The 21,440-nt window shown below is 40.7% G+C and overlaps 1 protein-coding gene and 1 long non-coding RNA gene across 10 annotated transcripts in view; both read right to left on the bottom strand.

Annotated features, from left to right (window-relative positions):
• The window catches only part of SPTAN1 (spectrin alpha, non-erythrocytic 1), a 48,355-nt gene extending 31,962 nt beyond the window's left edge, over positions 1-16,393 (bottom strand). For 4 of the 9 annotated variants that reach the window (XM_057405969.1, XM_057405970.1, XM_057405972.1 and 1 more), the window contains exons 1-14: positions 16,130-16,391; positions 10,622-10,861; positions 9,917-10,042; positions 7,198-7,338; positions 5,934-6,080; positions 5,189-5,322; positions 4,399-4,543; positions 4,149-4,303; positions 2,797-2,932; positions 2,161-2,262; positions 1,668-1,805; positions 1,147-1,257; positions 612-689; positions 274-429 (exon numbers count right to left, since the gene is read on the bottom strand). In XM_057405969.1, the coding sequence (XP_057261952.1) occupies positions 274-429; positions 612-689; positions 1,147-1,257; positions 1,668-1,805; positions 2,161-2,262; positions 2,797-2,932; positions 4,149-4,303; positions 4,399-4,543; positions 5,189-5,322; positions 5,934-6,080; positions 7,198-7,338; positions 9,917-10,042; positions 10,622-10,861; positions 16,130-16,162 (1,842 nt within the window). In that variant the 5' untranslated portion in view covers positions 16,163-16,391. Of the gene's footprint in view, positions 1-273; positions 430-611; positions 690-1,146; positions 1,258-1,667; positions 1,806-2,160; positions 2,263-2,796; positions 2,933-4,148; positions 4,304-4,398; positions 4,544-5,188; positions 5,323-5,933; positions 6,081-7,197; positions 7,339-9,916; positions 10,043-10,621; positions 10,862-12,952; positions 13,208-16,129 lie in introns of those variants that run through there. The other 5 variants (XM_057405964.1, XM_057405966.1, XM_057405971.1 and 2 more) reach the window with 3 other exon arrangements.
• A 4,045-nt stretch (positions 16,394-20,438) lies between these two features.
• LOC130597426 (uncharacterized) lies at positions 20,439-21,413 on the bottom strand. Its single transcript, XR_008971777.1, has 2 exons — positions 20,848-21,413; positions 20,439-20,575 (listed from the first exon to the last, which is right to left on the bottom strand). It is a non-coding gene; the product is annotated as an uncharacterized LOC130597426 (long non-coding RNA).
• Between the last annotated feature and the right edge of the window lie 27 nt (positions 21,414-21,440).

The following is a 21,440-nucleotide window of genomic DNA, read 5'->3' as shown; positions in this document are numbered from 1 at the left end:
TAGAGTACACTCATTTACATGCCAAGATACTGCCAGAGGATTTGGTGCCAAAAATATGCCTAAATCAGAACGCTTAAGCTGTTCAATAAGCATGATTACAGCATGATGGGAAAATCCCCCTTGGGGTCAGGGAGAAATCACAGCTCCTTCTGTTGCCATTAATACTGCCTACTATCAGCAACATTTTGGCTGACATTGCTTCGTGTCATTAGGCTGATTATATTAAGCCTGGTATTGCCTTAAAATGACTCTAACATTTGTCTTTGTGTCTACCTTATATGCCTCATCTGTTGCAGTTTTCATTTTTTCATTAACCCAACTCTTCAATTCATCAGAGTCTCGGAAGAACTGCTGCAGGTGGAAGGAATCTGCCAGCTGGGCACGGCGGTACATGGCTCTTTCATGAAGGGCATTTCGGCGGCTCAGCAGCTGAAACAGAAGTAAACGTTTAAAGGTTTTTAAATCCCTCAAGCTTGTAAGAACCACCACTGCATTGTACTTTCATGAGAGCTCTGCTCTATTTGCTGTCATGTACTGCAGTCATAATATTTAAAATAATACAGAAAACTATGATTTGAAGTCTAGAGTACAAATGTGTTTTAGATACTTACAGCATCTCTGCGTGTAGCAACATCATCCATGGCATAATGGTTATTCTGAATCAATTTAGTAGCAAACTCATCTAAGGCCTAAAGAGAAAACAGGTTTCCATTTACTTGGGGTAATACACATTGTTAGTGCAAGTTTAGTTAGATTAGTTCTCAAAGGTTTATCACTGTAAAACTAACAAAACCCCATTCAGATAGCATTGTTATACCCTTCTTTAAGTGTACCATCATCTTACATGTGGAAGAATGCAGATTTTGACAAACCTTCATCCACATGGGTGCTGGCATGATATGAAAGTACTGGGTTACCCAGCTCTCTGAGGCAGCAATCAAGTCCTATCCTGTCTTTTCCATTATTTTCCATTTTAGAGACACTACACATAATTTAGAGATAATACATCCCACATAACAGTGGATCATCCTACAGAGCAAACCCCATCCTCCTCTGTCATTCTCCAGCAATGTCTCCTCCCTAGGCAACAAATTCACTTGTTTTATTTCTTGCCCATTTAGTGATCACCTAATGTAAATGTCTTACTGTGATTTTCTCCTCTTGGGCACTTAGGGATTTCTCAAAGTCTTCATGCTTCTTTAGAAGAGCTTCCACACTATCCAGAGAATCACCAAGGTCTTCATTTAGAAGAAATGCCTGAAGTCAGGAAACAAACATATTTTTATGTTTCCATGCTTAGCTGCTCTAAGTCAGCTCAAGCAGCTTCAGTGATGTTGAGAAGGATGATGTATTGGGATAGTGTTCCCTGTATGCCTCTAACAGGTTCCGAATAATTCTTTTTAGCTTGTTATTCAACCATCACTTTACAAGAGTTAACATACACAAAAGCAATCTCAAGCCAACTTGTCACAACAGTTAAAACCTTAGATGGAAACAGTCATTGTAGCAGCTGGGGCAGTCAGATAAATAACTCTGCCCAGCACCCTGCTCCCTAGTGCATGTTTAGTGGCAGTCACTCCACCCATAAACCAATTGTTTTAAGTCTACAGATGCAGCCTTGAAATGAAAATCAACTGTATGTGGAGAGTTCAAAGATGTGCACTCACTTCTTGTTTGCTCATCCAGTTGTCAACTTGTTCAGTATCTCTGTAGAAAAGCTGCAAGTCCATGCACTGCTCGTACTGTTGCCTGCGAAGCTCCCATAGTTCTAGCAAGGCAGATCTTTCATCCGAGAGGATGGTCAGCTAATGAATTGGGAAGAGGAATACAGAACAGTTTTATCTAACAGTTTGGTTCACTTCTATCCCAATGTAAAGCCAAGTTGTGACTCTAAAAAAGCGGTTTAACACCAGACTGAAAATGATCTCCTGTGTAAAGAATCCTCCTATTACTGAGAGCATCAACTTCACATAGGGCAAGCCTTTTGTTAATTTATCAAGCTTCAACGGTGGCCACAAGTTTCTGACTTCAGCCAGAAACCTCTCCTTTTCCAAACTGCCTCTACAGAGAGATATTTAATGGACAATCACATTTTTGACTGCAGAGCTATTTGTAAGAAAAGCTCTTAAATTCTTCCAGGAGCTCTTGCTCTCCACTTACCTTTTCTTTAACTTCATCGGAAGCATAATGCCCAGCAGCAAGCAAAGCCTGGCCAGACTCATCAGCAGATTTGAAGCTGTCTTCATGAGCATCAATTTCTCCCTATGAAAGAGGACATGAATGAGCTGTTACCAAAATTTATCTCGGGATAGTGTCAGAATATGAAAACTGCTACTGAAAATAACACCTGAATGATAAACCTTAAGCTATCTTTAAATACATTACCCTTAACAGGAAAACTAGAATGAAATGTACTACCTTACAGTGCAGGTAAGTATAAATTCATGTGTTGAAATGAAACTAAAGGTTGATTTTAAGCTGCACTCTCTTTCCGCTTACTTATTACAACTCCTCATGATGGAGAACTAAACCAGTCATTAGCCTGAATTACTGCTATCACATCTGATTTTTAATGAAATATTATCATAAGCATTCTTAAATATTTATTAATGTATACCTACTATAGAGAAACAAAGTAAAAACATTAAATCAGGACAGCCATCTCGTACTGCATTAGTTGCCTGATCAAAGGATTCTGGTGATAGAACATCAGCAGTTCTGACTCAGAGACTGTGACAGACATACAGATCAGCTATTGAAGGCTGCTGACTGGATTTGGCTGTATAGCCATTGTACCTTGTGTTCCTGATGTCTGTCTAGAAGGGCTTCTGCTCCAGCAACGTCATTGGCAAGTTCATCAGCATTTATGAGAGCCTTCATCTCAGTCACCCAGCTGGTGAGGTCTCGGAAGTCCGCAAGAAAGCGCTGCAGCCTTAGGAAAGCACAATGAAAAATGGTTGGGAATAATTAAGTTTGCATTGTTTCTCCATCCTTACCCCACAGAAGGTGTTGCAAACATAAAAGCTGTTCCTCAGATAGAACAAAACAATACCAATTCACAGTCGGAATATTAAGTAACTAAATAGGCTCTCCATCAAAAAAAGAAACCTTTTGTAGACAGAAAAAAGGTACATTCAAAATCAATTTCTCAAAGACATGTTTTACATATAACTTATCAAAGTAAAAGGAATATTCGTGACTACAAGCCTGTATGTTGAAGACAACAGAAATCAAAAGGCAGTTCTCCAGCAGAGCGTTTAAAGGTAGCCCACGGACTGCTTGTCACAATCGTAACAGTGTGGGGTGCAGACTGACAGAAAGCTTCAGCTGCACATGCCTCAGCCTTAAAACAACAAGCAAATGAATTCTCAAATTCCTTTCAGCATGCCTGTAAGTTATTTGGCACATGCTTATCAGCAAAAGTGATCCGTTTGTTTCCCTTTCACATTTGCTGTTAATTGATGTGAAGAGATGACAAGGAAGGCAAAGGAAAAAATTATTATTGTGTGAGTCTCCACCACCATAAATCTTGCATCATGAAAAGGAGCAAACAGCAGAAAAACAAAACCAAGAAGGGTGGAAACTAACCACAAGATTAGGTTAAGTTTCTTTTTAGTGTGGCTTCTCAATAGTGATCTAAAGGACTGTGTTACATAGACAGCCAGGCTTGTGTAGAAACAAGACTGGATGGAGACAAACCCCACAGCAACAAAGCAACTGCCACAGAAACAGGTATTTCGTTTTGTTGAGGACAATACATCAAACAATAATCTTCACTGAGAATCGTAACAACTTCATCATGAACAGATTTGCAATACGTGTATTAAAACAAAGCCACATTACTTCAAATGGCAGATACCAACTCAGATGGGGGAAAATAGAAAATCAAATATCCTAAAACATCTAGGTGTCTCTTCACATAAGTAATCTACACCCAGAGAATGACCTAAAGCTGTACGTATTTATCATCTATTTGTTTTACTACAAGAAGTTATTGTAAAATATAATTTGGTGAACAAAACTGCTTCTGAAAACACCAGAACCATCCCAAAATGTTGGAAATGGCATCCCTTTTTTTCTCTTCCCAAGAGCATTCTGTCAAATCCAACTGAGGAAGAAAGGTCACTTCAGCATGACGGCATTCCTACCTGTAGGAGTCATTAAGGCGAGCATGCCTCTCTGCTGCCAGAGTTCGGATCTGTTCCCAGTTGGCGATCAGCTCCTCCCGTTTCACTTGAATTTGAGAGGCATTTATTGGGTGAGACTGCTGCAAACGGTCAGCTTCTGCACAAAGGGCTTTAACCTAAACCAGGTCACAAACAGGGAGTAAGCTTCTAGCCTTTTACAAGCAGCTTACTTCTTACAAATTGTAGGTAAGAATGCATCTCGCATGGGTACCTTATCTTCAAGAGCTGCAAGATCTCTCTCCAGGCCTTCATGCTTACGCAACAACGCCTGCACACTGGCAAGGTCTCTGCCAAAATCATCTGAGGCCATCAACTGCCCTTTCTCCTTAATCCAGCTGATTGTTTCATCCACATCCCTTCAGAACAAAGCACAAATTGAAAACAGTCTATCTTGTACCGAAAAGGGAAGAAAGCAGGATGTTTTCCTGTACATATGCCAGGAGTACTGGGAGAGACACCACAGTCAGCCCTTGAAAAAAATGGACTTTAAAAACCTCAAACCCCCTTGAAGTGTATTGGCAGCCCCTCTTCAGATGGTGTCACCAGATGCAAGCAAGGAATTATAGCACTACTGAGCACCACCACTTAGTAGGTACATTTCCCACTCCGGACCTTTCTCCAACTTAGTAACAGCAAATCTCAAAATGCTGTAGATGGGGATGAGCACAGCAAGACACTGTCCAAAGACCTCTGAGAACAATTGCACTGACATCCAGCTGACAATAAAAACCTTTTAAGGCTCATCTAGGACAGAACTGGGGGGGAAAGCCCTCAGAGGAAAGGAAAGCAAAACTGCCAAGTGTTGAACAGCTAAATCAGAATGACTATTCTAAGGCAATTCTAGAGCAACAATGCCCTCTTTCAACAAGTCATGAGGAAGAATAAAGCAAAACCGTAACAGACAACAGTAGCTCTTCTCATACTACTGGATAGAGCTGAATGCCTCATTAAACATCCACACAAATGTTACATCACTTCAGCAGATCCAGCCAAGACCATACCTGTTAAAGCGCTGAACTTCAGCTGCCCCAAAGAGTTTTCCTTGCCTCTGAAGGGCAAGTCCCTTCAGACGCTGCCAGCTTGCATTTACTTCATCCTCCTTGGACTTTATCAGTTCCTCTTCAGGGTGCTGCTCCTAGCAAGCAAAGGAAAAATGCTCTTTTCCCATGCTCTGTGGTTTTATCCACTGACAAAACCGAGACACCGCTGCTTTCAAGAGATCAATTTATCAATACTATTCTTGCCAGATGATCACTCAATTCAATAGCTTCCCTCAAGCCCCACTGTGTAAACATTCAATGCTCCTGTAGTAGTTCCCTATGTACTAATTAATCAATGGGAAGAGGACTGTAAACACTATCTTTTTTTTTCCTGGAAAGCAGTACTTCCTGCCCTGTCTCCATCCTTGGTCAAGTCCAGGTAACACACCAGAAGAGAAGATATGTTAATCCTGGTTATCCAAGGGAAACACATTTAACCCCAAATACAATTTCTTTGACTAATCACTGTTCTCCACATTTTCAGGAGCATTCTCAGCTGGAGCAACTAAAACTGTTAGGCAGAAGAATGAATGAATCAAATGACCACCACTAAGATGGCCAAGTATCTTGACACATGTAGAGTAATGCTTAAAAGATCAGCTACCAAACCAGAGGGAATACAGAGGAAGTTGCAGACAAAGCTTATTGTGTTACACCAGACCACCAGACTTGCCAAAAGGGATTTTCAACATACATTAATGTTTACCTGGATAAGTTTGCCAGCAAACTGGTTCACTTCATTTACTCTTTCCTCATGAGCTGCCAGGTCTGTCTGGAACTCCTCAAACTTCTTCTGCAAAACTTCAACGTGCTCTAAATCCTGCCCGAGTTCTTCTGAGGTCACTATTGCTTCCTAGAACATTGAGGGGAAAAAAGCAAATGTCAGTACATCCTATGGGAAATCACGACTGAAATGAGGAAGGAAACTGTTCTAATTTTGAGTAGGTCAAAGAGTTAAAATCAGTGCATTTAAAGGTGGTTTTAAAACTACAAAGTTTCCTCTGCTAAATCCCACTCCTCCTCCCAGCATCTGTCCATTACTGCAGCAAACATGCAAGATCACTAAGGGTATTAGTTTTTCCTCTTGCTTGTTCTTACTAATTTTTCAAGTTACTGAATATAATCAGTTCTTCTATCCTAAGTTTTCTGTTCTGTGCATGATGATCTGTACTACAATAACCTAAATTAGTGAAAGAAAATATACACAGAAAAAACCATACTTTTTAAAGTACAAAATAACTGCCCATGTTATTGTGGAGTACACAGTGACTAGAACTTGGTTACATTTTTAGACTGTTTATTAGCATTTGCTTCCAACTCCAGATGAAAAGTGCACCATCATATTCAGTAACAGTTAAGCAGTGTTTACAGTTTGAACCCACAGTGACACAAAATAACAAACCATCATTAAGAAAACCTCTATGATCATTTGTGGCTTTTTTTTTCTTGATAGTGTGGTTTGTGGTCTGTTTCCTCAGAGTTCAAAGAATCAAGAGCCAACAGTTCTCCTGCAGCTCATGTCCTTACAATGAATATCTAAAGATATTGCAACCATTAAGTAATTACATGCACACTGCTTGCTGGTTTGGGCTGGCTACTTTCTAGAACTGGTCATTTAGAACATTTAGAAAACACATTTGCTTTTAGATGTTGTGTATTTCCCTTACAGGAAACGTGAATTTGATTACAGTGAGAAATATGAAGGTCTCCTCAAAGCAAAGAATTCATGTTTAACTATGCTTTCCTTCATGCAAGCTTCCTCTTAGTCCAGGTACCTTGTTTTCTGGCTGCAACAGAACACATAGCAGCTGGCATGCCTATTGCTTATGCAATATGAATAAGCTAAATAAAATGTACAGGTGCCTTTAAAAGCTTTCTTTGACTACCCAAACTCCAGCAACTATACAGTGATAGACAAATTCCACACAAACACATCACATTTCACACACCAAAGGCAGGTAATAATATACCTTGTCATTGATCCAGTCCAAGACATCTTCACATTCACGTAAGTACTGCACCAGCTTCTGTGCTTGCAACAGTTTGACTCCCTTCTCTCTCATCTTTTCCAACAGCAGTTCCCATAGTCGATGCAGCTCCTGCAGCCGAGTCTAGAACAACAGAATGTTGTTATTAAAATCCTGTATCAGAGAAGATCAGATTTGTTTCCTTCCTGACCTTAACAGATGATGATTTTTTCCCCTGGAACAGTACACGCTAATCTTCAGTTTAGACACAGGGTGGACAAAAGTAATAAGTTTCATCTCCAGTCATTAGTTTTCAAATGATGTAAAGTGATCTAAACAACACTAAATTAGAAATTACTGAATAGTTACACATTTGTTCATAATTAACAAAGCTATCAAATAGTTACATTCACATAACTATGAGTTAAACATTTTGAAATCAAATTTGATTTAAATACTATGTTGACATGAAGTCAGATCAAAAATATGCTGCTGTCCCCTTCAAATGTTCAGTCTTCTAGAGGGAATTCAACTCCCAATAAATGAATGCTGTGCTCATTTTCATATTGATTTTTATTTAAGGTGACACATTTTGTTTCCAGCCAAACTTGTGCCACTTTACAGTATTTTAACCTTTTCTCTTAGCACTAATCACTTAATATATTTAGCCAACATGGTTAAGTAACATAACACTGGAATACTAGGAGCAATTACCAGCTTTAATATTGAGTCTCTCTCTGGCTACACCTCTGCCTTTCAAAACTGTTGGGAGCAACCGTAAGTTTTATAGACAATTAAAAAGAAAAACCACACTCCCACGCAGACACACAACTTGCAAAACAGGAAAGTATCTGCTCCACCCATCGTCTATAACGCTTTGCTCATCGAGAATTGAAACTTGAAAGTCATGCTGGAGAAGCTTTTGAACATCGAGCATGGGCGGATACCCGTTTAATCCGCTCAGTTAGGTAGGTTTCCAGAGGGTAAAGAGCTCACACTGCTCGGTTTCCTAGCACTGCACAAGAGGATAGGGCAAATCATCAACCAAGGAAGAAAGGAGATACTGCAGAAAGAGGTTACACAGCATTGCAAGATGTTTCACCTACTCGGATGTGGGACCCAACTTGAGTTGCTGTTACTATTGGGCGCTGCGCAGTCCGGTACGGCGTGAAAGACTGAACCATTAAAAGGCAAATTACCACTCCAAACACAACACAAATGACTTTCGCTGCAGCTACGACACACTAAGATCATCCAATTGCAAAGCATTTTTTTTCTCCCCTATTTGGAGTAGAGATCCCATTATGATCACATAAAATAAGCATTACCTTAGCAGGGCTTTATTAATGCATTAAAAGTAATACCAAGTTTTATTGGTTACCATCTTTTCTTAGTTATAATGAAATGATGAACATGTAAGTTTGATAATCCCTACAAAAACATCACAAGGGTTCTCCTTTTAAAAAGCTGTAACAGCTCACGTCTAAAACTTATAAAGGAAAATGCTTTAAACAACTTCTTTGCATTAAATTAAAATGCAGCCACAACTAACATGGAAATGAGGTGACGTCCAGAAACAGCAGCTTTAACAAAATGAGTCCTAGAAGAAGCAGCTGGTACGCACAGTAAGTGTTTATTGGTGGGGTATGCACATGTATGTGTGCCTGCACACACAGAATGGTTTGGGCTGGAAAGGATCTTAAGATCATTCAGTTCCAACCCCCTTGCCATGGACAGGGACACCCCACACTAGACCACATCGCCCAAGGTCATGGGGGAGTAAGAGAGAAAACACTAATATAACCGGAGGAAAACAAGAATACATAGGAGAAGGAGTAAAAGATAACCAGCAAGTCATTACCTAAACCTTACAGTTTGCTCAGACTTTTTATAACATTGATAACCGCTCAAATACTGTCAAATGTAAACCTATCTAGCGCAGCAGCAAAGATGTGACAACTACATTTGTCACTGTATTACAGAGTTTGGGAGATTTAGAGAGAAATTAAGAAACAACAGTCTATCTCAGCAAGGGACTTAAAGCAAGCTTAGCGCTTGTTACTGGGGAAGCAGCTGTCCAGAGAGATGTGTGCTGCCAAATAAACAGAGCAGACAGAGCACTGCACTTGAAGCTCACAGGAAAAGCCGTGGAACACAAATTCAAAGAGACTCAAGCGTATGGGCAGTACAACTTCAGCAAAAAGTAAAGATCACAGAGACCTGATCTGAGCCAGAGCACATAGAAATTACACGCCTGAAGTTTACTGCTATGGTTACTTATATTACTTGGAATGACTATTGCAGAAGATGAAAATGCTCTACATCAGCAAAAATCGAGTGGTCAACATCCCTGACACCAGGCCTTGTGAATCTGCTGCTTCTTGGTCTTGTGTCATTTTGGAAAGAACCACAAATACAATTAATTATTTGCCTTGTGACTTTAAACACATCTTTGAATTACTGACAGTTTGCATTCCAAGTTCCTGGGCTCCATATGCAGACAGTTCATCTCAGAACTGGATCCAAGAAGAGATATGAGCTGGGTGTTCATGAAAGAGAAAAGTCAGCTTTACAAATACAAATTCTCTAGTGATTTCTCTAACCAATCACTTGCGTAATTTTTAGAAGTGTTTTAGAATGCAGAGTTATCTGTGCAATCTGCACAAAGTGTTAAAGGAAAAGGCTGTAAAAGGCAAAAAAAAAAAGAAGTTTTAAAACTCACTCTTATGGTTTCAGATGCAAAATGGCCTTCATTAATCATCTGATTTCCAGTCTCATCCAGTTTAACGATGGCCCCTGAATTGGCCTGCACCTCAGCTTCAAAGGCTTGGTGCTTCTGCAGCTTCCCCTACAAGTAAAACATGAAAGTACATGACAGATTTGGTGCACGGTCCTCCTCCACATCTCCCAGCATCAAGTATTTTTAGTGTATTTTACACATATTCACTACCAACAACCAACCAGCAAAACAGCAGGAAACATTCCTGTATTATGTGTTTCATAGCTGGATTCAAATATCCCAATTTTAGTTACTTCATTGTGTTTGCTTTGTAAACTGCAGTGTTCAGACACCAGCTAGCTCCACTAGCTTATTTTTTACATCTTTTTAGTGGAAACAATAAGAATTAATTCATGTTTGCTCACAAAGTGTCCAACAAATTCTAGGGTTAAACAAAGCTGGTTCTACACTACACAAAGTAACTTTTCCTATGCTGATTCAGCATCTGATCATTACTAGAAATACTCCAATTATATCAGCAAAGAGGCCAGGCTTTTGAAGAACGCTTTGGGAGGCTGTGGGTATCTGCATTCATCTCTCTTCACCGCTCTCAGATCAAGTTACATTTCTGTGTTTGTTCTATCCCAGCTGACCTGGTACGCCCTAAAGTTTATAGGACAGGAAACATGAGATGGCAGCAGGACTTGCCTGTAAATTGCTTGGGTCTTTGTAATTTTCATCAGATGCTATCTGCAGTTTCTCTTGGATCCATTTTTCAAGCTCATCTGCATCACGCTGGAAAAACTGGAATCGATAGGAATCTTCAAGTTTTTGGCGCCTTAGAGAAGATAGTTCCTTGAACCTGTGGTAACGGTCCAAAACTTGTTGACGCCTTTCTTGGATATCTTCTGCTGTTTCCAGCACTTTCACACCACTTGGATCCATTTTCTGAAAGCCAAAAGAAATACATTTTGTGTGTATTCTATGACAAAGGAAGGGCAGGAGGAGATCCAGGAAAGAAAAGCCTGCTCTTTTCAAACTTGCTTGTGGTTTACTCACAGTCTTACTCTGTGTGTGCAGGTATGCGCATACAACACAAGTATCACACACTTAAATAAAAGCACGCTTCTAGCAGAAAATAATGCGAAAGGAATATTTACAAAGACATTTAACATCTTCTGGAAAAACATGGCTGCAGTCATATAAAGGCCATGTCGCCTCAAACTGCAGCATGCAAGTCTAATACAAATGTGTTTCTGGGCATATACATATATATGTAGATGTGTAGACATAAAAGGTTTCTTGCACAATGTGTACAATCTCAAAACATTTAAAACAGTCAATATAAGTAAGCTGAAGAACACTAACTTTTTTTAATCAGCAGCTAACTGGTCCACAGGTATCTATCTATATTATCCATATACACACATCCATGTGTGTGTGATGGTTCTCCTCTCTGTTCTCTCAATTAAAACATTACAAACCCATCCTGCCACTCCCTACATTAACTTTTCAAAAGCCAATACAGAGGCTCATGATGCCTCACAGATCTGACCTTAGACAAGTCAGTCAAGGAGCATTTCATTAGGAAGTGATCCTGCTCTGACCGCTTCAACCAAAAATCCTCATACATCACTTTATATACTAAACCCTGTCACTGTTACCACAAACAGCAAAGAACTGACTGCTCTGCTTTGTTTCCTTTCTATTAAGAGTGGGATAACCTTTAATCTTCAGTCCCTAACCTTCGTAAAAGCCATTTTTCAATAGGAGACCTGTGCATTAGACCAGAATGGTAACATAAAGTAAAAAAATAGGATCATAATTCTCATCAGTTTGGGTATTTACCCATTTATTTGACAGCTCACTCTGCGTATCAAGAAGCTGCTGCAACAAACACTCTGTGCTTGGACTATTCTGTAATTAATGGCTTGATGTACAAGCGTTTACATGAATAGCTCACTTCACGTTTTTATTATAAATCCTTTAAGCATTGAGCTAAATGTACTTCTCATCAATGTTATCGAGGATAGGGAAGAAACAGAGACTACAACTGCATACTAAAAGACATGGCCAATCTCTTAAAATACATTGTTAAATATTAAAACGTGATTTAATCATTAGTTAGCCACATGCTTTACTTAAACATGCACCTTGCATAATCGTTTGAGAAACACCACAGGATGGAAAGCAATCTATATGGCCGCGTTTTCTGTTTGGTTTCCAAGAGCTTGCAACGGGACCAGCTGACAGAAAGGAACATATGGGGGCGAATTCACACATTCCTGAGCTCTCTTCCAAGAGTCCCACCCTGCAAGAGGACAGCCATTCCAGCAGCAATCGCTGCGCCCGTGAACTCTGAGCCCCAACTGCATTGCGGCAGTTGAAGGAAGGAAAGAAAAGGCAGCTTTGCTTTCCCTTCCAGGCCTGTTGTCAACAGAGGGCAAGGGAAAAAAAACAACCCCGTCTATGTAGGCCGTGTGATATAAATGAAACCCAAGTTTCACCTGGCAGTGGTACCAGAGGCTCCACCTGGTTAGAGTTATCCGAGTATTAAAAGATCAAACCTCCGGACATAACCTGAGCTCAACAACACCTCTGTTTCCCTGAGAAAGCTGTGGTTTCGAGTGCTCCTTCAAACAGCATTTTCCATCCAGGAGAGCAAGTTATTGCTAAAAATCTTCCTTTCCTGCACTGACAAACTGCGTGTGAACTCCAACAGGGCTTCTTTTAAACTGAATTGTGTTCAGGAATAATGAAGTGGCAGTGAATCAAAACGTACTGCAGGATGGTGGCCTGTCTCGCTGCTTATTCTGGTTATGAACATTACCAGGAGAAAACGAAATCCTAGTTTGTCTTTGGCACACTGTCCAGTCTTCTGCTGTCCACTTGTATTTCAGTATTAGTAATGATATCCACAGCCCAAGTGATTTAAAGTCTCTTTAAATCATTATTTACAGTATTAAATGACATGAATAGTTACATTATTTAAATTACAATTTAAATTAATTCTACATCTTTAAAAACCAAATAGGAGACCTGCTGTAATGTAGCCTGGTGGCTGGTTTGCCTCTCACCACACGAGTCATGCAATCTGGCTCATCTTTTTGCTGGAATTCGTTAAAAGAAAGGCTCCTTTTGTAGCTCCAGTAAGTCGAGCTAGTCAATTGTAAAAGAAGTGCTTTGGTCTAGCAATAATAGACTGTTCTTTCCTGCAGCAGATCAGCTGACGTCAGCAAGTCTGTGCTCTGCCAGAGCGCGATCAGCACTCACTGGGGAGCTCTGAACTCGAAAGTCATCGATGCTGCAGAACGATGCAGTCTACCTCCGATGGTTTCACGCTCCAACTGCGGCACGCTCCCTCTTGAATACAAAGCAGCCCTCCAAGATGTTTCCAAACCTTCTTGGTTCAACTGCACCATTTGAAGGCAGCTAGGGTACAGCTCTTTATCCCTAGCTCGAGAGCTGCCAACGGGAAGCTGCACTTTCTGCTTTTAACGTGAAAAACAACAGCTTACACTGGGCTGTGCGCAAGTGCCCAGCCCCGACCCCAGATAACCGGCCCTGTGCGCAGAGACAACATTCCCATCGCTGCAGCCTCCAGCCCCTCCCAGCACTGCCTGCGCTGGCTGATAAGGTCAGGCACCGGGGAACCTTCCCGGCAGGAGGGACAGCACCAGCCTTCCAGGCAGCCAAGGCAGGCGTCATCGCAACCACGGCCCCAAACCAGCCCATCTGAACTGTCCCGAAGGCATTCACACCGTACTTCTGTGCTGGAAGACTAACTTTAGAAAGGCACCTGTCAGCTCAGGTCTAACTGAAAAAATAATCAGAAATGACTGCACCATCGTGCTGGTATTTTTTTCCAGAAAAAAAAAAGAAGAAAAAAAGCAATAAAAAGTAGTAAATTTAAGACAAAAAAAACCCCAAACAAACAAAAAAGAACAAGCTTACTACTCTTATCCTTCAATCTGAAATAATCAGCCGTCTCCAGACAATACAAATTACACTGAAAAGTGCATGGGAATACACAAGTGCAGGTATTTATAGCCACCGCAGTGCAACAGCCATGATGTCAGCAACACCATTCAAGTTGAGGACCAGCGGTATCGAGGTGGGTTAAGCAGGAATTACAGCGGTGCCACCAGGGCAGACACACGCAAGAGCTGTCAGCATTTCCCTCACCAAAACATGTTTTCAGGGATTTAAAATCTTGAATCTCAAATACATTTGACGCTGTATGTAAGACTTCAGTGTATTTTTAAAACCAATCAGAAGAAGCTTAAAGAATTCAACTCCCTGAAAGGCAGTCAGGTATCAGTATATATAGTAAAATAATGACTTTCTCTTAAGCCAAGTCCTGATGCATGTTATGTACATTTAGCATACGTGACCCTGGTCGTAGTCTGCAAGAGAAGCACCTTCCCTATCAAACACTCCCTGCTTCCCACGTATGCACACAAACAGCTTGATGCAATAGTTTGTGTTCATCAATATTATACACCATAAGTCAAAAGGACTGATCTTGGCTACTCCCTCCTAGGGAATGGGAATGAATTGCTGAGCTTTCTTCTGTAAGCAAAAAAAAAGGTTTCTAATATTGGATGTGAAAATAACCTTCAAAAGGAAGGGACGGGGTGGGGGGGAAGTAGTGTGTATTTATTTCCAACCTTCATTTCCCCCATTCAGCTTCCTCAAAATGCTCAGGAAGCGGCAAAACACTATGTCTGCTTCGAACACAAAAGCATCACGACTTCCTAGTTCAGCGCTATGTTATGTACCAGAACTGCAGGGAACTAAAACATAATCCTTCTGGAAAGTATGTGCAGCTCCGGGTCCTGTGAAGGAAACTACATGAGCATATGGTGTTACAAAGAAGGAACTAAAGGATGTCGAATCATACACCCTATACTAGAGACTTAAAACACTAAGGAGACAAAATTAATGCCCTGTGCTTTGGTTTGTTATGAATTTAAACCTATAAAATGAAGACATTTTAAGGGTGGACTATGTGCAGCAGAACCCTGCGCCCGAATACCCCTGGTTATTGTTATGGGAAGGTCACCTCCAACCTCTGTGAATTCCAAACCAGAGAAATGGGGCAAGCGCTGCAGTACAAAAATCCAAGATGTGCTGAAGTCGCTGCTTAATGCCACAGGCTCACACACACCGACTGCAGCACAGGTAAAATTCAAATGAGCCCCAGAATTTAAGCAGGTGCTACAGGGACACAAGAAATAAGCACTAAAACTTAAAAGAAAGGTGAATTCTGTCTGAGGTAAAGCAGGCTGCAAAGCCGGTGATGTAGGCTGATTAGAGGGGCTGTGCGCAGCCTTAGCCAGGCACTGTTGGAATATGGAAGACGATTAAAGACCTGCTCATTTTTAGGCATTCAGTCTTGAAATCTTAACTGCATTATTCAAGCAGGAGCAGAATTTCCTACCTGCATTTGGTGCCTTTGTAAGGGTTTCTTTGGCTTTGCTTTGCATTTAATATCACCACAGAGCTTTGATAAAACTATGCAGAGCTGGCAAGGACCGCACTCTGCTGAGACTCCAGAGAAACTCCCTTGACTGCATTGCAGGAATGCAGAGTTTACAGGTAATGTGATCTTATATAATTAACCCCAGCATTTTCCAACCCCCTTTTGTTATCTTTCCATTGTAATATTAATTGCAGTATAAACATTTACATTACTATCCTTTCCAAATAAAACCTAGTTGCTTGTGTTGCCCAGCTGAAGGCTGGTCCCTACATCCTATTTATTTTACCACCAACTGGACAAAAACCAACAGAGAATATAAACAGTAACACCACAAAAATACAAAGGATTATAAATTCATGCAAGTGGATGGAACAGGAATGAAATCCAACTGCAGATGTGGAATGTTCCCCAATGTAAATCTTTTCACGGTTGCTTTGTAGAGGCTTTAAGTAAAAAGATACCACTCAAGTACTTTTTAAAGCTAAAATTAATCCACATCAAAACCCGACCAGACTGAAGTAGATAAAATGTTCACACGTCATGCACCACAGACAGGAATCAGGAAATTCAAAGGGTTAAAGGAAAGGCAGATCAGACTCAACACTGAGGTGCAAATAAAGCACCTGCTGTATAGAACAAATTCAAACAAATGGGGCTTTGTTACAAACAGGTCACTGCAATACAGACAGGCAAAGTATGGCGATGACACTTCATGCATGATGTAAAAATACCTGGACTTTGACTTTACGAAACGATGACAACATGATGAAGGAATGTAGAGTCTAAAAGGGAGGGGGAAATCAAGATAACGTTCAACTAATGACTAGCATGAGGACATGGCTTAATTTGTTTTCTCTTTTTCCCCTGACATCCACAGTCTGTCACAGCACACGTTTCATACTTCCCTTTTGATTCCTTGCCACATACAATTTGGCATTATTGTTCTGTGAACAACAGACCTTCCCATGCAAAAAAAAGGTTATAAATATCAACTGAAAAGTGAATTCATTTGGTATGTACTAACCTTTCCAGTTAGTTAAAAAATCCAACAAAACAAAGCAAAGAGAGTCATCTGGAATTGGAAAACAATGCTTCTTGCTGTGGCATGATCAAGTGCGGTCGCTTAATTTAACGACACAAGCTCAATAAGGAGGTTTTGAACACAAGTATCAATAAAGATGTTTATTTTCAACTACCACTGGAAAATATGCAGTAAGGTATTTTTGAGATGGCTGACGCTGTAGCTGCTCAGTGCATCTACCCACTCCATTTCTATCTGAACATTCTCTTGCCTCCCTTAATCTTACATTTTCCCCATGAGAGCACTGTGATCCCTGCAGCAGCTCGGGGCCAACTGCAGTTATGTGCCTTTGTGCCTGCTGAAGCCACTGCATGTCTGGCGTGGCATTTGCATAGCTTAACACGTATCAGTTGCAGGAGTGAGCAGGCAGCGCGCCGCTCCGCTTGATCCATGCTCAGCTACGGGAGCACAATGCTGGACTCCGCTTGGCAACCTCCATCAGCGGCATCTGCAGCCTGCTCCACCCCATTCTTCTGCTGCCTACACTCCAGGGGCAGATGGCAAAACCAAACTCCCACACTAGACTAACACACAGCAGAAAAAAGGGAGGAATTCGTATTATTTCCTCCAATGCAGAGGAAGCAATGAATTGCACCCAAAAGGCAATGTATTTATGAATAGAACAAATACAATCCCATAAACACATTCAGTAGACAAAAATAAGGCAGCAAAGGTACTAAGCCATTCGCATCAATTTGCTAAGGTTAATTATAAATGTGATAGTTGAGAATTAGCAATGTCAGACCATGAGGGACCACCCTGTCACAAGAGATTTAATGCTTCTCCTGCCTTTCTAACAAACAGGGGAAAGAAGTCCTAAAAACGCTTAAAAGCCAGTTTTTGTCATTCAACATTTTTGTTACTGTCATTACTTTCTGTTATTAAAAAATAAACCCAAATATGTTTGTTCACTTCATGCACTACGGATCTCGTAGAAGTATAACATCTAAATCTGACCTTAAAATGCAATTTCTATTTCAACAGCCAATTGATATATATATACATATATATAACATATATATATATTTTGTTTCTTCAATAGGAATGGAAATAAATTACTTCTTGGGAACAATGTAACCTGTTCTCTTGGTTTATCCACAGCTTAACAATTCCATTACCACAGTTGCAGCTCCTGCACACAACGCAGCAGAAAGCATCTCATTTTCAACCTTTTGTTCCTGCTTTTTCTCTGCACAATTTCTAAGTAAGGACAAATGAAGATTCCATGGAGGAACCCATTGCTCGTTGCATTTAAAAGCACACAAATCACACAGTGGGATTTGCTATCTGTTTTGAACAAATCCGAATCCCTGACCAAGGCCTTTCACTGAATACAGCCATCAGAATCTTCTGGCACTTTGCTGAAAACAAAATGCCAAAAGGAAATGGATTATCTGTTTTCCAGAAAGATACAGAACCATTTCAGGCTGAGCAGGATTTCTGGCTTTGTCTTTTTTTCACCCTCCTAATGTGTTCTGCTCATTCGCCATCTCCAGACAACTGCTCTCCAGAACCTACTTAAATATGTATGAAAGACTGCTCAAGAGTCACGTACCTTTTAGACTGGAACACGTATCTGTTTTACGGTAAAATATCTACTAAAACCCCAGAACAGTTAACATGGACCTGCTGAAAACACGTACAGTGATAAACGCTTAGGCTTTTCCTTAAATATCAGGGCAAATGATTACACTGGTGGTACCTATTTATGATCTAGCAGTGTAGATTTATATCAGTGTAAGCAGGTAAGGTGTATTCAGGCAACAAACTGAGAAACAATTGACTGTCATTAATTTATATTAAATTAAAATGGGAAAAAAGTTAATAAGAGAAGAAGAAATCCTGATTCTTTCATGAAAGAGACCGTAGTGTTTGCCCTATATATGAAAATGACATCTATGAACGGAACACAGGGTGGGAGGATTTCTTTTAAATGTCTCCCTGCTCGGGCAGACAACTCCGCTGTGCAAGCAATTTATGTGCTCCTCGTTTTAGAGACCCGAGCTCCTTGAGGAAAGGGCTCTCCAGCCACCACTGAACACCCAGCCCTTTTCTCCTCTCCCCTCACCCAGACTCTGCACTGCATCTCCTGACCTTGGACAGGGCTGGTGTTCGTCCTCGTCGCGGTGCTGCGGCTCTGCGGATAGCGCTGTCGCGTCAGTCGCGACACGAAGTACAGGGTTCCATTGGGAACCAGTTAACATGTCCGTGCAGCGTGGCAACAGCAGCGGCGTCTGCGCCCTTTTCCTCAGCCAGGGGCCGTTTGGGCTCTCGAGGGGCCGAGCAGTGCGGAGGAAAGGTTTTACAATTCAAATCAACAACAGCCCAGCCTCCAAGAAGCATTCTCATTAGTTTTATGTTGTTAAAAATCAGGCTTTGGAAGCAGAGTGCAGTGCCACAAAGCAGCCTGTAAAGGACACAGCATCAAGATGCTGCAGGCGCTTGTCAAGAGAAAAATCTATTTTTGAGAAGCCGATGCATAAATTCAAAGGAAAATGAGGCTTTAGTGCAAACTGGCTGTTCAAAATAGACACGGCAAAGGAGTTCTACTTTAATCGCTTTAAAAATAAGAAATTGAAGAGGCCTGGTAAGGCAGCAAGAACTTGATGGGATCAAAGAAGCGAGGGGGTTTGAGTGATTTTCGAGCTAATAACACTTTCTTCAATAAAAGTACTTAAATGGCAAAAGCACACTTGCAGTGCCATTGCATCACAACCCATGGGACTGCCTGGAACTATTGTCTCCAAGGAAGAGTATGACTCACGGCGATTTTAACGCATCTCGTCCTGAATGCACAGTATTTTCACAGCTGAGATGCTCTCCTTTGTCCTATTCACTACAAATAGCACAGGAACATACCAGAAATACATGCACGAAGACCTTACTTGCATTGCACCTTCACAACACTGAATGGCTAACACTGAAAAGCGCTCTAACAACAAAAAGCAGAAGAGCATAATACAAGGCAACCATCAGTTCAAGCAGGAGATGCAACCTTAAGCTGCATCTAAAAATAAGTGTAGATTTATTATGATTCTTTTGAAGTGCACTCGTTCAATTAGACTTCATCAGTTTTGACATAGTAGGTATCTGGATGCCCTTTACCGAGGCAGAAAAGGATACCGTGCTTGTTTCTTATAAAATATGTACTTAAATTCCCCCACAAATGTTGGAAAACCTGTCAGCAAAAAAAGAGGAAAGTCATTGTACCCAAGATACACATCATCAAATCGCTTCCTTGTGTTTTGGCACAGGCAGACAATTGTTCCTAACAGACAGTACCAACTACTGTCTTGGCAAAGCGAGTCTCCCAACATAACTGTAGATCTGCAAGATGTAATTAAAACATCTCCACTTGGTATAAGAAAACCTGGACATTTTCAAGTGTACTAATGGAAGTTGTATTGCTTCAGTGTTATCTGGTACAAGGATACTGGAAGGAGAGTTCCAGTACCCCAGAATAGTCACCGGTAATATTAGTCTAAAGAATTCCAGAGTCAGTTCATAAAATATATAAGCCAAATACAAATCTAAGTGCTTTGCAGTCAATTCTAAAGCCAAGGTTAAAGGTTTTAAAGGCCTGAATTCCAAAGTACATGTTACAACCTTTTCTCAGGAATCTCAAGAGCTATATAAAAATCAGATTCTCATATGGCCTCAATTGTGCTTTCTACAGCCTCAAGTTGTGGTGCCTCCAAGAATAACAAACCTGATCTGGTAAAAAGAATGATTTTAACCTGCAGCAGTATATACAAAAATAACACACTGCTTTCTAGAACCCAGAAGCAAATCCTCTCATCTTAGAGGCCACCAAATAGCTCAAGGTCAGAAAAGTCACCCATCACTGCTCTCCTGTGCTATCTCCTGCATTCACCAAGAAGCTGTGGCTTTTCTTGACTACCCCTAAGAGAAAAACAACATTGCTCCCCTATAGAAAAAAAAACAGAATCAGGTTCAGATTAAAAGGAAAAACCAAACTTTAATATTAAACATTTCTAGATTGAACTATTGGTACAAAAGTATTACAGTACAAAAAATACTATTATTATTAATGAGGAAGAAATTAATTTACATAGAGAGACCTTACAAAATGTACCTTAGGGAACCCATGTGAGGATGGAGGCATGGACCCAGAGGTAGAGTGCAAGCTGGCTCTTTTATAAAGATTACATGATATTTATATGCTTCCAAGCAATTAGAAAAGCACATCTATCTGATTTTCTTATCGACATCCTCTTTCCAGTTCCGACATCCTTGTTCCTTGCCAGTTCCAACATCTTCCAAGTACCAGTCAGGGACAGGTCACACTTAATTGCCAGCTGTAGTTTCTCCTTCCCGTGGTCTCTGAGAGCTTTGATACATTCCAACCCCCACAAACACAAGCATGCCATATCCCCCACAAATGATGGCAGAACATCAGCCTAAGTGCTAGAGTGAATGCACCATTTTTCCACCTTTTAAAATAAGAAAAGGGCTTATTAGCTTCCATCCACCTGATGAAAAACAGGCACAGAATTTGTGTTGTTTCAGGAACTCTGCTCTTCCCCCATGAAGTTACCGTTGTACATTCAAACCTTTTAAAGCCATAAGTCTGCCTCTCTTAAATCAGGAGTAATCCCTTTTGGGGTGAAGTTACATTCAAGACGGGTGTCAGTACTGCCAGGCCAAACGCCTTCAATCTCACTGTAGTTTTAGGATGTTGTCAAGACAAACAGGATGCAAGTAGATCAGCATAATCAAAACTGAATTATAAAAGATAGATGTAGTAAGTACAAAAATGAAGTTCTAGCAGTAATTTTGAGGTTGATTACCCCGTTAGGAGTTCATAAGGCTGTGAGGTATTTTCACTTCCATCAACAGAACAGCAAATTTTCAGTCTTTTATCTCTGAAGCCCAGAGGTCATCAGGATACTCTATTTACAACATCTTCCACATGTTTAAACGTATGAAGACTCTTCATA

This window comes from Pezoporus wallicus, unplaced genomic scaffold (genome assembly GCF_028554395.1).
Source record: "Pezoporus wallicus isolate ANWC-B61680 ecotype Strahan unplaced genomic scaffold, APGP_CSIRO_Pwel_v1 contig_4684, whole genome shotgun sequence".
NCBI classification, from domain to species: domain Eukaryota; kingdom Metazoa; phylum Chordata; class Aves; order Psittaciformes; family Psittacidae; genus Pezoporus; species Pezoporus wallicus.
Note: the sequence above shows the minus strand (reverse complement) of the source record. Positions and strands in the feature narration are given on the sequence as shown.